At 30.9% G+C, this 18159-nt stretch overlaps 2 protein-coding genes across 2 annotated transcripts in view; one reads left to right on the top strand and one right to left on the bottom strand.

The window, feature by feature from the left end:
* Positions 1–15: 15 nt before the first annotated feature.
* Positions 16–14301, bottom strand: Ip259 (NSA2 ribosome biogenesis factor-like IP259). The gene is made up of 2 exons (XM_035353009.2): positions 14172–14301; positions 16–840 (listed from the first exon to the last, which is right to left on the bottom strand). The coding sequence occupies exon 2, from the start codon at positions 828–830 to the stop codon at positions 48–50; it is 783 nt and encodes a 260-aa protein (XP_035208900.1). The 5' UTR covers positions 831–840; positions 14172–14301; the 3' UTR covers positions 16–47.
* Positions 14302–14623: 322 nt separating this feature from the next.
* The window catches only part of Ttc7 (tetratricopeptide repeat domain 7), a 91004-nt gene continuing 87468 nt past the window's right edge, over positions 14624–18159 (top strand). The window contains exon 1 of the mRNA XM_035353007.2: positions 14624–14824. Within this exon, the coding sequence (XP_035208898.1) occupies positions 14701–14824 (124 nt within the window). The 5' untranslated portion in view covers positions 14624–14700. The remainder of the gene's footprint in view (positions 14825–18159) is intronic.

Raw genomic sequence — 18159 nt, 5'->3', positions numbered from 1 at the left:
TTAGAAAACAGAAAATTATATTTTTTCTCTTAAAAAAAGCTTTATTTTCATACTAACAAAACTGCATTAATGCAACCATCATTTTCAGGATTATTTGTAACTTGGGCATATTTTCCCCAAACTACTTTACCACCTTGAGTTACAAGACCAAGTTCACTGATATTTACTTCAATCACGGTACCTTTTGTTATGACACCAAGATTTGTAAAAAGTGCAGAATTCGGATTTTTCTTAACTCCAATAATTGGTAAACAAAATGTAGCTTTCAACTCAGGATGAGTGACATGTGCCTTATTGAATCTCAATCCCATAGGACGAATAAATCTTTCAAATTTGGGTGGTTTACGAGTGAAGCCTTCTCCAACATAGCATACTTTAGTAACCATTCGTTTCCATGCTTTTTTCTTCCGCTTACCAGTTTTAATAACTTTAAAGGTTTCTGCCTCACTAACTCCTCTGACTTTAGGTAATGGCACAGACCATTTTCCTGCTTTTTCTTTTCTTTTCTGTTTGATTGTATTTGACAGAATTTTAGCCCGCAGCTGACCTTCCCGATCCAATAGATAAGCTGGAACAGCTCCTTCTGGTACTTTTTCTGGATCACGCTTTTTGGTACTCTTTTCCTCATGCATTCTAAGAGTCTTCTTCATTTGCACTTTCTCCGAAAATCGTTGCTTATTGTATATTTTAGCTTTTAAGCCACGTAATTTTTTCGCCTTCTGTGCCAATTCATGTGGAAGACGGCCTTCCTTCTTCCGTTTCTTTTCATGGTAATCAAAGCGATAACCGTACCTTTTCCGATGTAATTCAATGTGTTCGTTCTGAGGCATTTTTTGTTAACTGAAAGGAAAAAAAAAATAGCATAAAATTACACTAAGATCAGAATTATATGTGACAAAATATCTTTCATAATTGCTTTCACAGTTTTACTGAAATTTATATAAAATATAATGGTGCTTTCTGATTACCCAAATGCAACCATTGAAAAGTACTCAGCAATGCAGTATGTCACAACCCTAGGAATGAACATAGCATACATTTGTTTAGAAATTTTTCTGATTACTGTTTCTTTTTGCAATGAGGATATTTGTTTTTCTAATGGAGAATCATAATGAGAGTGTTGAGTCTGCTAGATGATGGGAAAAAAATGTAGCATTTCTGCAGATGCATGACTTTCACACAACAATATAAAACATGAAAATCTGCAGTTACACTTTTCAACTTTTTCACATGAATACAAGGTAAAATCTGTTTCATTCCTCCACCAGGCCAAATAGAATGCTACAGCACTAACAATAACCTACTTAAGTGAAATGATAACTTTTCTTTTGGAATCTTCGTGCAGTTTTACCATGGTAAGCAATCTCTCCTTAGGAGACGATTGCAATGATATGGAATCTGGACGATTCTAGATCTCGGGCATAGTACTGCATTACATTACATGCTGCCTTAATAATAAAACACATGATTATAATATTACACATGCAATATTTTATTAAGACTTCGCAGGAAAAATAGGCTATATACATAGCCAAAAATATAACATTTTACATAGTTCAGAACTATAACAATTTAGGTTTTAAATTTTCAATGGTTAAAAAGTTAATCAGCATATCAAGCCATTTCACTAATTTAAAATCAATTTAATCATATTTAAAAATTAAATTTATAAGACTAAATATTATAAGAATTGCACAAAACTGAACTGCTATCGTTAAACATCCGTTTATGTTTTTTCTAAACATATTAATGAGAAAATGATATCCTGAATATTGAAATATTTTATATTAGATTTATGACAGCATCAAGCAAAATATTAAATGAATATTCAGGCTGATTCATAAAACACATGACTGAATTTAGAAGACCATGTTCTTTTATAATTATCATAAATTTATACTAAACGTTGATGCTAAACAAACAGAATGAGTGTGCAATTATTGCAAAGCCTCGAGGACTATCTGCCTAAAGGGAGATATGCCTTCATGGAGGACTTTCTAAGGGAAACTGGCTTGTATACACGTTACACATGGGGAAAACCACAAAAACGTCCATGCAGCCAGCCCATTTGTTGGATCTGAACTACTAGTGTTAAGCGACTTTACCACTCGGCCGCTGGTGGGCCCAAAAGAGAATGAAAGTGCATCCAAATAACAGAACTACTTTTAGTCACTTCCAAAGAAAGATCGGCATGTCATTTAACAACTTCCTAAAGCATTGAACCATGCACTAATGTAATGAGGAAAGAACTGGGTAGAAAGGCAAAATTTATGCCTGATACCCAATTTAATGCAATTCTCTGATTGTTTCTTTTAATCACATGGGGAAAACCACGAAAATGCCCATGCAGCCAGCCCGTTGCATTAAATTGGGTATATAAAAACAGATCAATATGTACAAGAAACAACAGTTTTGTTCACCCCAAATACACAGTATCTGGTTTTGTTCACAAAACATCACAGAATGCAAAATTTCTCAATGCACACATTAACCCTTCGAGTGTTATGGGTTTGGCTCTGAAATTCCAAAGTTCTCTAAAATGTAATAAATAAGTGCTATTTTCCTGATTATAATTCTAAAGTGACCCTCTCACTTTGTACATTGACTACTTTTCTTTCAATATACATGGCCCACAATGCGCCGAGCGGTAAAGACGCAGAACACTGGTAATTTGGTCCGAGGTTTGAATACCGCGAACGGGCTGGCGGCATGGGCGTTTTTGTGGTTTTCCTCATGTGTAACGTGTATACGTCCATAACCTCTAGAGAGTTGAGCATTACACATATCATATTCATAATATATCAAATACTTATTATTTTAATAAAGCCTTGTATGTCATTAGGGTTTAGTTAGATTTCATGCCAATATCTCATGCCTAAGTGGCACTCCATTAACAGAAAAGAAGCAAATGTTATAATTATATTTCTTTTGACGGTATTAGACTGTCAACATTAAGCTCAGAAATAAAGTTTTAAATTTAATCATATTTAAAAATTTAATATGAAAAATATGTATTTCCTATATAATTTAAAATATTATTAAACATTAGCATTCTTATTTAACTCTCATTTGACACAGTTTTTACCCTTAATAATTGTTTTAAAAAACTTAAAAACACAGATATTTCTAATTTAATATTTAATTTCACAGCTTTATGCTTACTAATTAAATATATAAAAATCCTGTATTCTCATAGTACAACAGGTTTCATAGTCATGTATTCTCTAAAACGAAATTTCAAAAATATATTACAAAACATTTATCGGATAATATATAATGAACTTATTTAACTTTAACCATACATTTATTTGGTACTCTTCTGTTATTGGGACAAGATTAAGAAATGTATACATAAGTATATACATATACAGTCAAAAGTCGTTAATCCAGACTCGTCGGGACTTCGGCAATTCCGGATTATAGATCATCAGTTTAAATCAGGTAAGATGGCATGCAGAAATTATAAAATTAAAAATATGAAAATGTAATTTATGAAAAAGAACAATTATGATCTAAAGGGTATCAAAATTTACAAAAAAAAAAAAAAAAAAAAAAAAAAGCTTAATATTTATTTGTTTACTTTATTAAAATTATGAAACCGTAATTTATGAAAAAGAACAATTATGATCTAAAGGGCATCAAAATTTACAAAAAAAAAAAAAAAAAAAAAGCTTAATATTTATTTGTTTACTTTATTAAACATTTCTTTCAATGTAAGTTGTTTAAGTTGCTTCATTTTATGTGATAATACTTTCTCTTTAATTCTATAAACAGACATAATTTCTTCTTCAGTTACAAAGATCCGCTGTTAAAGTCCTATAATTGCTGTGTCGAGAATACCGACTAATTTGTCAATCGAAATTTTTTCCTTTTCAATAACCTCTGTATCACTTTCTTCTTTATCGGAAGCGAATTATAATGACGAGGAATTTGATTTAAATCATATCAAAGACGGAGTACATCGAGATGAAATACTACATTTAGTAAGGAATTATAAGCGAAATAAAATAAAAACATCTGCCCTGAAGATAAGGATAGTGCTGACAGATTAACTTCCAATTCATTGCACGCCGCGGCGTTTCGGCGTTCCCCCCCCCCCGGCCACAGAGCAGCATGAAATTGATAAACAGATTTCGGAATGGTTTGAGAAACGAAGGATATGCCTTTATCCACTTTTTGTTTAATGGACTTCTAAACATACTTTCTCTTTGTAGATCCTTTACATAATAGTAAATACATATCGGAAATTTTATTTGACATAATCGAAAGTTCAAGCTTACTTTTATAAAATTGCTCTAACAGTCTGCAAAAAATAATAAGCCGGATCCAATTCGAAGATTCAGGAACAACGCAATCTGCAACATTAACTGAATTAGATAATTTTAGCTTAGCTTATACCGTCCATTATACATTAACGCGCAAGCATAAACGTATTACGCACATGCATATTCGCAGCCGTAAAAGTCTTACGCGCATGCGTCAACAAGATGCATGCACAGAAAGTTTGTAGCTTTGAGGTCCGGATTATAGATCATTCTGGATTATGGGTATCCGAATTAACGACTTTCAACTGTATACATAAAGTAAGAAATTTAAAACCAATTTTTCACAAAGACAAAAAATTGAAATTCATAAGTAATAAATTTCATAAAATCCTATAAATGTAAAAAAGGATTTAATTAATTAATGAGTTTATATTTCATTTCAGTTTGGATTGAGTCTTTTCATTTAAGTTTTATAATTTCACTTACGTTTTCAATTCTTTGGATAAAGTTCTATTTATTTAAAGGTAAAATTTGCATTTAAATTTTTCACTAAACTATTTTATTATTTCACTTACATTTTCAATTCTTTGGATAGGGTTCTCTTTCTTTAACGGTAAAATGTTGATTAGAATTTACTTTGTTGTTTCCTTCCTTTGGGGAGGATCAAGAATATTCGGGTGAACTATTATAATTAAAATACAGTGTAATTCTGGTTACAGAAAAGCAAGGATTTTTTATGGAAGAGAGACTTCAATTGATTTCAATGTTCTTCCTCCTGATGAAGTGGCATTGAAGTTGATTGAATTCCTCTTCCTTTTACATTCTTTGTTCTTTTAAATTTATTGATTTTTTTTCCGATTAGGGTATTGCTTGTTTGAAGTATTTTAGTTTTAACATTTATTAAATTTTTTACATTTATTGGATTTTACAAAATTTATCACTTATGAATTTCAATTTTTGGTCTTTGTGAAAAATTGGTTCTAAATTTCTTACTTTATATCCTTACTGATTTTTCAGCAGCTTAATGTGCAAAAATATTAGGCATGATTATATTATGCATTTTTAAAAAACTGTTTCATAATTTTATATATATATATATATATGCATGTGTGTGTACACACACATATACCTACTTATGTACATATATACATGCACATATGAACACATATATCCATTCATACATTTCTGGGGAATACTCAGAAAACCAGCACTTGGAGAGAACTTGGGCCATAGGCGCTAAACAGTGGGAAGAGTGTTTAGGTTGCTAGCCCAGATGTTAAAGTAAGATAGGGAAAAGTAAAGGGATATTTTCTTTCTATATGGTTGATACACTGCGTTGAGTGTCATGACTTTGCAGACAAATTTTTGTGCTGATGATCACATGACTTTGTCAGTAGACATTTTTCTTTCTATATGGTTGATACATTGCGTTGAGTGTCGTGACTTTGCAGATAAATTTTTGTGCTGATGATCACATGACTTTGTCAGTAGACATTTTGAATTCGCTGTTTAACAATTTTCTAAATAAATTAATCACGCTTGTAATTAGAATAAGATAATTTATTTTTATACAAGAAAATTACAAAATATGCTCCTTTTCCATACTTATGGCTCACATTATCCCATGTGTATTAATTTCTTTTATGTATCCCATATAATTAATTTCTAAATAAATTAATTTAAAGTTTTTTAAATTATAGTCTTAAATAAATTAATTACACTTCTAATCAGAATAAAATGATTTTATTTTTATAGAATAAAATATGCTCTTTTATTAACTCATTGCTCGTATTTCCAGATAATTTCTAATTAATCATATTTTTTTAATTATGTACTTAATATTTAAATATACAGGAGTTTTTCCATAACAAACAGAAATTAGTTTCTAAATAAATTAATTGTACTTTTAATACGAATATATATATATTTAATTTATGGAAGTCACTTGTTTAATCTAACCAAATGCTTTTTTTCTAATTATATCCATGTATAAATACGATTAGGATTATTTACAATATCAAAAGTACTCCCGGGCTATTTGCTTAAGGAGAGGAAAGTCTGTTAGCCATGGCTTGACTTCGAGATGAACTACCAGTGTGCAACAATTTTTAACGCCTCATAATCAAATTTACATTCAAATATAATTATCAAAAATGCAATAAAATGATAATCAGACTTTGAAATGCTAATAAGCTAGTATAAAATATTAAACAAACATTATTCTGCTGTTTTTCTACATCCAGCATATTTCACCTATTTCTTTATGTAGAGGATTTTGCAGATTAAAAGTTGGGTATATCAGTAAAAAATCTAAACCATTAGCCAAAACATGAGCATTTCTTTATATTTCCACAAAAAATGATTGAAAGTTAATTAAATTTGTATCTTCAAATCGTTGATTACAGAGTGAATCATCCTCCGAGTAAGTACATAAAAAATATTATTACAGTCAAAAGTCTTTAATCCGGACCTCAAAGCTACAAACTTTCTGCGCATGCGTCAACGCATTCGTTCACGGATGTGCATTTAATGTATAACAGACGTTATATGCTAAGCTAAAATTATCTAATTATCTATTTCATATTTCAGTTAATGTTGCAGATTGCGTTGTTCCTTAATCTTCTAATTGGATCTGGCTTATTATTTTTTGCAGACTGTTAGAGCAGTTTTATAAAAGTAAGCTTGAACTTTCGATTATGTCAAAAACAATACAAAGCTAAAGCATGTTTCGATGTCCATCAAACAAAAAGTGGAATTGCTGCAAAAAATGGATAAAGGCATATCCTTTGTTTTTCTAACCATTCCGAAATCTTTTTATCAATTTCACGCTGCTCTGCGGAAGGGGGGGTGACCACACAAGAACTATCAGAAATGCCCTTCTTCGTCCGAGTTGTCATACCAGCTCCGCATTTCGGACTACATTTTAAAAGTAACAGAGAAATTCCAAAAATACACTTCGATCCTCATTAACACACCCGTGAACAAAAGACTCGTTAACATTTCCAACATTGTACCTTTGGCTAATCTTTAGAATATGGTAACAGGTAGTTTGGCAACATTTTGGTAAGGCGATAAAGGTTACTAGCTAGGACTTTAGCAGTGTACATGGATAAAGTCAAGAGTGTGTGCAATCTGGGATTTTTTTTAAATTGAAAATAGGTCAACGAGTACATGGATGATTCTATGTATATGTGCAATTCTTAAAAACGTGGCAAGCAGTGAACGATTCTGCACTTTCTCCCAATTTCGCACATATTCTTCGTCGTGAAAAGTTTCTTTAGCAGTGTACATGAATAAAGTCAAGAGTGTGCGTGATGCCATTTTTGTGCAATTCTGGGATTTTTTTCAAGTGAAAATAGGTTGACGTGTACACGGATGATATCGTGTATGTGCAATTTTTAAAAACGCGGCAAGCAGTAGGCGATTCTACACTTTCTCCCAATTTCGCACATAATCTTCATCATGAAAAGTTTACCCGCCATGCACTCAAGATTCTGAAGAAGATTAGGTAAGTTAGTACTTTTAATGATTTGAAGAGATTATTTTTATGCATTGTTCTAAATATAAGCAACTAGTGTTTTTTGATTTAATTATATTTTAATTAAATGACAGTGATTTTGTGGATTATGTATTTGTAGCATTTTGGAATACATTTCAGTAGAAGTAAAGCTGCATGGAAATAAGCTAAATATTTGGCACTAAGTATTTGCAAGCATTTTTAATGTTTGCCTTATAAATTCGCAGGTGACCTTTATAATGGATGATTTAGAGGGAAAAGTTTTTGGATATTTTATTTATTGTATACGTGCAAATGTTCATCCTTGGAAAAGGTATATACTTTTTCGCGATCAGGTAATTCCATACATGTCCTTTTTATCAACTTTAAAGATTCACAATATTTTCCTGCATTTTTTTGGATTTTGCGGATTAAAAGTTGGGTATATCAGTAAAAAATCTAAACCATTAGCCAAAACATGAGCATTTCTTTATTTTTCCACAAAAAATGATTGAAAGTTAATTAAATTTGTATCTTCAAATCGTTGATTACAGAGTGAATCATCCTCCGAGTAAGTACATAAAAAATATTATTACAGTCAAAAGTCTTTAATCCGGACCTCAAAGCTACAAACTTTCTGCGCATGCGTCAACGCATTTGTTCACGCATGTGCGTTTAATGTATAACAGACGGTATATGCTAAGCTAAAATTATCTAATTATCTATTTCATATTTCAGTTAATGTTGCAGATTGCATTGTTCCTTAATCTTCTAATTGGATCTGGCTTATTATTTTTTGCAGACTGTTAGAGCAGTTTTATAAAAGTAAGCTTGAACTTTCGATTATGTCAAAAAGAATACAAAGCTAAAGCATGTTTCGATGTCCATCAAACAAAAAGTGGAATTGCTGCAAAAAATGGATAAAGGCATATCCTTTGTTTTTCTAACCATTCCGAAATCTTTTTATCAATTTCACGCTGCTCTGCGGAAGGGGGGGGTGACCACACAAGAACTATCAGAAATGCCCTTCTTCGTTCGAGTTCTCATACCAGCTCCACATTTCAGATTACATTTTAAAAGTAACAGAGAAATTCCAAAAATACACTTCGATCCTCATTAACACACCCGTGAACAAAAGACTCGTTAACATTTCCAACATTGTACCTTTGGCTAATCTTTGGAATATGGTAACAGGTAGTTTGGCAACATTTTGGTAAGGCGATAAAGGTTACTAGCTAGGACTTTAGCAGTGTACATGGATAAAGTCAAGAGTGTGTGCAATCTGGGATTTTTTTTAAATTGAAAATAGGTCAACGAGTACATGGATGATACTATGTATATGTGCAATTCTTAAAAACGTGGCAAGCAGTGGGCGATTCTGCACTTTCTCCCAATTTCGCACATAATCTTCGTCGTGAAAAGTTTCTTTAGCAGTGTACATGAATAAAGTCAAGAGTGTGCGTGATGCCATTTTTGTGCAATTCTGAGATTTTTTTTAAGTGAAAATAGGTTGACTTGTACACGGATGATATCGTGTATGTGCAATTTTTAAAAACGCGGCAAGCAGTGGGCGATTCTACACTTTCTCCCAATTTCGCACATAATCTTCATCATGAAAAGTTTATCCGCCATGCACTCAAGATTCTGAAGAAGATTAGGTAAATTAGTATTTTTAATGATTTGAAGAGATTATTTTTATGCATTGTTCTAAATATAAGCAACTAATGTTTTTTAATTTAATTATATTTTAATTAAATGACAGTGATTTTGTGGATTATGTGTTTGTAGCATTTTGGAATACATTTCAGTAGAAGTAAACCTGCATGGAAATAAGCTAAATATTTGGCACTAAGTATTTGCAAGCATTTTTAATGTTTGCCTTATAAATTCGCAGGTGACCTTTATAATGAATAATTTAGAGGGAAAATTTCTTGGATATTTTATTTATTGTATACGTGCAAATGTTCATCCTTGGAAAAGATATACACTTTTTCGTGATCAGGTAATTCCATACATGTCCTTTTTACCAACTTTAAAGATTCACAAAATTTTCCTGCATTTTCGTGCAAATTTTTCTAATTTATGAGAAAAATTATTTACATGTTTCATATATAAATTTGCCCTGTAAAAATAAATTTCTGTGCAAGTTTGTTCTACTACTTTCCAGAAAATTCCAATCGTGATTTTAGCTAATAAGAACTTAGAAATAATTTCGAACCTAATCTTCGTCATGATTAAGCACTTTAGCATAAGTGTAATTCGGCTAGCAGACCGCTGGGAAAAAAGTTGCGTAAAAAAAAAAAAAAAAAAAAAAAATGCCTTTACTTCGTGAAAACAAAATGACGTCCAAAAAAAAAAAAAAAAAAAAAAAAAAAAATAGCAGGTTGCTGTAACAGGGTTGGTCGCCAAAATTTCGCCAGGTTACCATAATCCAAAGATTAACCGTACATTTTAATACTAAATTTACTTTCCACACAATCTAAAATATGCGACTGAAATCTTGCCACCACGTCTATCATTGCAACATAGGCCATTTCAAAACACGCATGACACGAACCAATGAGCAATTAATTACATGCAGCAAAAGAGTTAAGTTTCAACGTCAAAAGGGTTGCCATACAAAAAGCATTGTCCACCAAACCATCTCACAGCACGGAATTGTGCCAAAAACCAGCGCAGAACACATATCGCCACATTTGGTGATCTTATTGTGCGTATAAGAGTAGAGACCGAATTTTTATCCAACATGACCCTGTTTTTGCCAGTTTCTTGTTGCCAATACCTCTAACAGTAATGGTTTTAGGGATATACAGGCAAGTTTTCAAAGAAAACATCACGTGAAGCATAGTATATAAACCAAATTTAGCATTTTAAACATAATATTTAGTGCATTGCATGATTTTAAGCATATGTAAGTTTACCTGGTAAAACAAGCTATTCAATCTAATTAAATTCAGGCTAGTAGAAAAGCATGATGTTAAGTACAAGTGAGTAAAGATTAGCCTAAAAATGTAAAGTAAATGGTAGAATTATTATTGAAATATATTTCTAATTCTATTATTATAAAACAGTTCTAAAAAACTTGGGTTGATCTTTACATTATGGTAACTAGGCGTTTTTTTGGCGAAAATTTGGCGACCAACTCTCCTACAGCAACCCTCTATTTTCTTTTCCCGCCGCCATTTTGTCTTCACGAAGTAAAGACGTTTCTTTTCTTTTTATCTACTGAACACTTCTTCCAACAATCTACTAGCCGAATTACACTTATGCTAGAAATTTTATCTAACAAAACTGCTTAATCATGACAAATATTCACTGCAAAATTGGGAAAAAGTGCACAATACCATACTCCTTATGCGTTTTTCAAAATAACACATACACATAAACCATGTACACGCCGACTTATTTTTACTTAAAAAAACATCCCAAAATTGCACAAAAATGGCATTGCGCACACTCTTCACTATATCCATGTACACTGCTTTTTTCTCATAAATTACAAAAATTTCACGAAAATACATGACAATTTTCTCAATCTTTAAACCCGGTAAAAAGTACATATATGAAATTACCTGATCGCGAAAAAGTATTTACCCTTTCCAAAGATGAACATTTCCACATATAAAATAAATAAAATATCCAAAAACTTTTACCTCCAAATCATCTATTACATTATACACGTCACCAACGAATTCATACCGCAAGCATTACAAATACTTAGTATCAAATATTTAAATTATTTCCATGCACGTTTACTTCAACTTAAACGTGTACAAAATTCCTACAAACATAAAATTCACAAAATAACTATCATTTAATTAAAATATCACTAAACCATGTACACATCAACTTATTTTTACTTAAAAAAACATCCCAGAATTGCACAAAAATGGCATTGCGCACACTTTTCACTATATCCATGTACACTGCTTTTTTCTCATAAATTAGAAAAATTTCACGAAAATACATGACAATTTTCTCAATCTTTAAACCCGGTAAAAAGAACGGTTGATCTTTACATTATGGTAACTTGGCGATTTTTTGGCGAAAATTTGGCAACCAACTCTCCTACAGCAACCCTCTATTTTTTTTCCCGGCCGCCATTTTGTCTTCACGAAGTAAAGACATGTTTCGTTTCTTCTTATCTACTGAACACTTCTTCAACAATCTACTAGCCGAATTACACTTATGCTAGAAATTTTATCAAACAAAACTGCTTAATCATGACAAATATTCACTGCAAAATTGGGAAAAGTGCACAATACCATACTCCTAACGCGTTTTTCAAAATGACACATACACATAAACCATGTACACGCCGACTTATTTTTACTTAAAAAAACATCCCAGAATTGCACAAAAATGGCATTGCGCACACTCTTCACTATATCCATGTACACTGCTTTTTTCTCATAAATTAGAAAAATTTCACGAAAATACAAGAAAATTTTCTCAATCTTTAAACCCGGTAAAAAGAACATATATGAAATTACCTGATCGCGAAAAAGTATTTACCCTTTACAAATATGAACATTTCCACATATAAAATAAATAAAATATCCAAAAACTTTTACCTCTAAATCATCTATTACATTATACACGTCACCAACGAATTCATACCGCAAGCATTACAAATACTTAGTATCAAATATTTAAATTATTTCCATGCACGTTTATTTCAACTTAAACGTCTACCAAATTTCTACAAACATAAAATTCACAAAATAACTATCATTTAATTAAAATATCACTAAACCATATACACATTGACTTATTTTTACTTAAAAAAACATCCCAGAATTGCACAAAAATGGCATTGCTCACACTCTTCACTATATCCATGTACACTGCTTTTTTCTCATAAATTAGAAAAATTTCACGAAAATACATGACAATTTTCTCAATCTTTAAACCTGGTAAAAAGAACATATATGAAATTACCTGATCGCGAAAAAGTATTTACCCTTTACAAATATGAACATTTCCACATATAAAATAAATAAAATATCCAAAAACTTTTACCTCTAAATCATCTATTACATTATACACGTCACCAACGAATTCATACCGCAAGTATTACAAATACTTAGCATCAAATATTTAAATTAATTCCATGCACGTTTATTTCAACTAAAACGTATACCAAATTCCTACAAACATAAAATTCACAAAATAACTATCATTTAATTTAAATATAATTAAATTCAAAAACACTACTTAAAATATAAATGAGCACATACATTAAATTAATACATACATAAATACCCATTTCGAATTCACTTTAGTTACGGCCATGGGATCCAAAAATTCACGAACACTGTTTCACACAACACAGAATAAAGCCAAATACAAAATTTCCAGATTTTTTCCTGATTAAAGAACCGTAATTCGTCCATTAATATCACATAACATATCCCATGATCTCTCATTTCCCTCACACAAAATAATGCGTAATCGGAACTGAGTACTGCTCACTTTATTACCAAAGTCCCAGGTAGTAACCTTTATCGCCTCCAAAATGTCGCCAAACTACCAGTTACCATATTGTAAAGATCAACCAAAACTTGTATACTTATATCTAGCAATACTTCATTTCTTTTTTCAGGCTTTTATGGCTCTGAAAAAGGACGTCCCTTTCTTTCAAAAACCTATGCAATTAACTAAATTGCCAGAGACGTATTATCCTTAAAGAATATAATCTTTAATTACGTTTAAAATTTCCGTGAATGGTTACTACCGTTATATTTAACTTCATGCCCAAACAGGTATACAAGGATGTACTCTGCTTGATTTTTCTTGTGAAGATCACTCCCTTTTTTTTTTTCTTTTTTTTGTTGTTGTTGCTTTTACTTTCGGTTATCAACTCTTCTATTATTTGGACTGGGTATATGCCCCAGTTGCCGGATTAAAAAAATTTGTAGAGTGATTATCGATCTGATGCACATAATACCCATACCTGAATAAGAATGAGAATGCCCGCCTTTCATTAGTCATAACCGTTGTTCCCTTTGCCAAGCGCTTCTTAATCAGAAAGGAAGAATCCAAATCTTCCCTGATTTCTTGTCTCTCATAAATTGTACTTTTCCACATTCAAATCGTACACAGTTGGCAACTATGTTACCCATGATTGCAGAAATTTTACTCGTGCAATAAAAAATATAATCAACCAAAGAATATTTGAATGAAGTTTTTATTTACATCTGGGAAATAAAGGCGAAGTTCTACTTACCGCATAATTATAACAAAGCAAATAAATTCATAGCAAACGCCAAGAAAATATTACTTTAAATAAGCAAAAATTCATACACTATTTGTCATTACAAAAGAATGTAATTTTCCGAATTGTTTTCTAATTTACAGATATATATAGGAAAAGAAAAAATTATTTTTATATGTATATTCATACTTACTTTAATTTTTTCCTCTAAATAACTCAAATTTTATTCTTGTGTATAAACAAGTGCCCACATTGTAAAGATGAAATTCGTAGAGTTGAGTTGTATAATTCATACTCATATTTATTTCCTATTTCGGAAAAATCTCGAAGAATATACCCGCTTAAACGAAATTACAAAAACACGTGGATAAACATTAATAAATAATTTACGTGTCCTTTTAATGTTCATTTTTTTCTTTCTATTCCTCCTTACGTTAAATCAGAAAATATGCAAAAAGTCTGGACATTTTAAAGATGAACTGTATGGAGTGTCAAAGAAATTGTTTTAACATTTTTCTTTATTTAGACTTTCTTTATTAAAAATTATCAAATATCACTAGATAATTGAAACAAAAAAATGAAGTGATATCCTGTTTTCTTGAAATAACAAACCAAGGATATGGCAATTTCCTTACAATCGTAATGTAAAGGAAGTAGGAAAAATCAACATCAAAACTGATGTATGCTCTAAATGTGTGACTCGATGTTTTTATTTTGAAATCATGACTTCGAAACCTAAAGCCTCAAGTCGGATCGAATATGAAATTTCAAGGAGCAGAGATGAATCTAATTGGAAAAAAGTGGCGGAACTTGCCGAACAATTAAACCAAAGAAGTTCAGGATTTGGTAATTATTATTATCCTCGTTCGTCAAGTGGACTTCTTTGACACGAAAATCTCCAATCAGAAGTAAATTCAGAATTAATGAATCACGGAAATATTATTATTGCGCAATTATAAATTCATAATTGACCACTAAAAACAATTTTGAATATGATTTGTGTCGACAGACTTGAGTAATAAAATTTATAGAACGTAAAATAAATAATTCAAATATACGTAAATAACGTATATTTGAACCTTTCCTGTTCTGTTTTATATATTATTTGAATTAGAAGTAACAGTTTTCAAAAAGAAATCAAGTAAATATATGCATCGAATATATTGCATAGAAGTATCGTAAATAGCCGTGTTTAAGGATGTAGGCGGTAATCGCCTGTATTGATTTGAGTTCATTTGACCTCCATACTTTTTAAAATCTTCCTTAAAAAAGTAAAAGAAAATGTTCCTCGAGTAATGCGCTAACGCTAGTAATTAATGAACTGGGATTATTTTGAATGAATTCATTTTTAGAAATTTATAGTAATATAATTTTTAAAAGTTCTGAAGTAATATGTAGCTGTTTTATATTTGTTAAAAGAATTCACAGGGAAAATTCCTGCCTGATGTATTATTAGGCAAAATGTGCACTACTTGAATATAATAAATTCAGAAAAATAAATGGTTGATCTTTGGATTATGGTAACTTGGCGATTTTTTGGCGACCAACTCTGCTACAGCAACCCTCTATTTTTTTCCCCGCCACCATTTTGTCTTCATGAAGTAAAGACATGTTTCTTTTCTTTTTATTTACTCAACACTTTTTCCAACAATCTACTAGCCGAATTACACTTATGCTAGAAATTTTAACTGCTTAATCATGACAAATATTAACTGCAAAATTGGGAAAAAGTGCACAATTGCAAACTCCTTGCGCGTTTTTCAGAATAGCACATACACATAAACCATTTACACGTCGACTTATTTTTACTTAAAAAAACATCCCAGAATTGCACAAAAATGGCATTGCACACACTCTTAACTTTATCCATCTACACTGCTATTTTCTCATAAACTACAAAAATTTGCACGAAAATGCAGGAAAATTTTCTTAATCTTTAAACTTGGTAAAAAGCACATATATGAAATTACCTGATCGCGAAAAAGTATATACCCTTTCCAAGGTTGGACATTTGCACGTATAAAATAAATAAAATATCCAAAAACTTTTATCTCTAAATTATCTATTATAAATGTCACCAACGAATTTATAACAAAACATTAAAAATGATTACAAATACTTAGTGTCAAATACTTAAATTCTTTCCATGCACATTTACATCTACTCAAACGTATTCCAAAATACTACAAACATATAACTCTCAAAATCACGATCATTAAATTAAAAAACACTACTTAAAATATAAATAAGCACATACATTAAATTAATCAAAATTAGCTTTCAATTCTAATTACTTTAAACTAAATCAGTGCTAATAACAATTTTCCAATAATACCATATTAATTTATTTACTCCTTACATTTAGAACAATGCATAAAAATAATATCCTCAAATAATTAAAAATACTAACTTACCTAATCTTCTACAGAATCTTGAGTGCATGGCGGATCACAAAATGTCCATTTTCACCAGGTTTCTTGCACCGCCATTCAAACTATCTGTAATATCCTTCCTTTCACACAATCTCATTTCATTCCCACATATTGGACATTCATACTTATCCGCAATTCTTTTCAATTACACATAAACATAATAAAAATTTCGGATTTACTTTATATACGGCCATGGGATCTAAATATTAAACAACACTGTTTCACAGAACATAGAATGAAACTACTATAAAGTACAGCAGATATTTTTACAATATACCCCCTTTTCCGATTAAAGAACAGTGATTCGTCCATTAATGTCACATGACATATCTCATGATCTTTCAGTTCCCTCACACAAAATAATGCGTAATCGGAACTGAAAACTTCTCACATTATTCCCAAAGTCCTAGGTAGTAACCTTTATCGCCTCCAAAATGTCGCCAAACTACCTGTTACCATATTCCAAAGATCAGCCCAATAAATATTTATCAGTTATTTGGTGACTGCAAATTTGAGTTCTGTGTTTAATTTGTTAATTATTCTAACCGTTTTCTCGTATCCACCATATTTAATTATTGATAAAATTTGAATGGTGTTAGTTCCTTGTATGAACAGGTGTTCCTTTAAATGGTTAAAAGTTTACAATAGGGTGCGTCTTGTTTTTTAGCTGTTATTTTTTGACGCCGAGATTGGTGCCAGGAAGGCATAATTTCAAGATGGCCGCTACACAAAACCAAAATAACAAGTCAAAGAATTGCGCAAGCTCAGTATCCATATACACATCAATCTATTTTCACATTATAAAAAAAAAAAAAAAAAAATCAGGAAGCTAAAACCAAGTAAAAACTATCATGTAACCAGAAATAGGGTTTCATAATTAAACTGAACAAAATTTCTCACCAATCGAAGGGGCACCTAATTCTACACTAGAGTAAAGTGACCACACGTCCTGATTTTGGTGGGACAGTCCCGCTTTTTTTAAGACTGTCCTGCCGTTTTTTTAAAATGTCCCGCTTTTTAGAAAACATTTGGATCTCTTATTTTAGATGTACTGTAAAAATATATTACCTATTATTTATTAATTATTATAGTAAATATACAGAAATAAAAAATACATAAATATAAAAAACACATAAAATGCATGCAAACTAAATTAGGTGATGTAACGAGTTAGATTTACTCGGTGGTGTTTGATCATTGTCGTTACATCTCGTCAAGGAATATGTATTGTTAACAGAGAAACAGCTATCATTAGTTGAAGGGCTATTTGCTTTCCACACCATAAACCACAATCAGAGTTTCAGATCAATTGATTGTATGTCACAAATGATCAAAACATTGTACGACAAAAAATTTGCATGTGCAAGGACAAAAACTGAAGCGATTATTTGTATTTGTAATGTTTTTTCACTATATTCGTTTTCACAATTGCAGAAAGAATTAGATAAATGCACATTTTTATCCATATATTATGATGCTTTCAACCACAAAGATTTAAAATTATTTCCCACAATTGTTAGAATTTTTTGTCCAGAAACAGGAATTTAAATTAAAATATTTGATTTTGTTTCATTGCCGAGTGAAACTTGACAAATAATTTTTGATTCAGTAAGTTTTGTTTTAAAAAAGAATAATTTGAACTATAATGTTATTGCCTATTGTGAGGATAAAACTAATGTAAATTTTGGTGGAAAAGATAGAAGAGGCATCAATTACGTTTTTACAAAACTTAACGAACATTTGAACCAA

Source organism: Stegodyphus dumicola, chromosome 6 (assembly GCF_044657685.1).
Source record: "Stegodyphus dumicola isolate Sdum_Otavi_A_Nest chromosome 6, ASM4465768v1".
In the NCBI taxonomy this organism is placed as follows: domain Eukaryota; kingdom Metazoa; phylum Arthropoda; class Arachnida; order Araneae; family Eresidae; genus Stegodyphus; species Stegodyphus dumicola.
The sequence above is the reverse complement of the archived record's forward strand: the minus strand, read 5'-3'. Positions and strand labels throughout refer to the sequence as shown.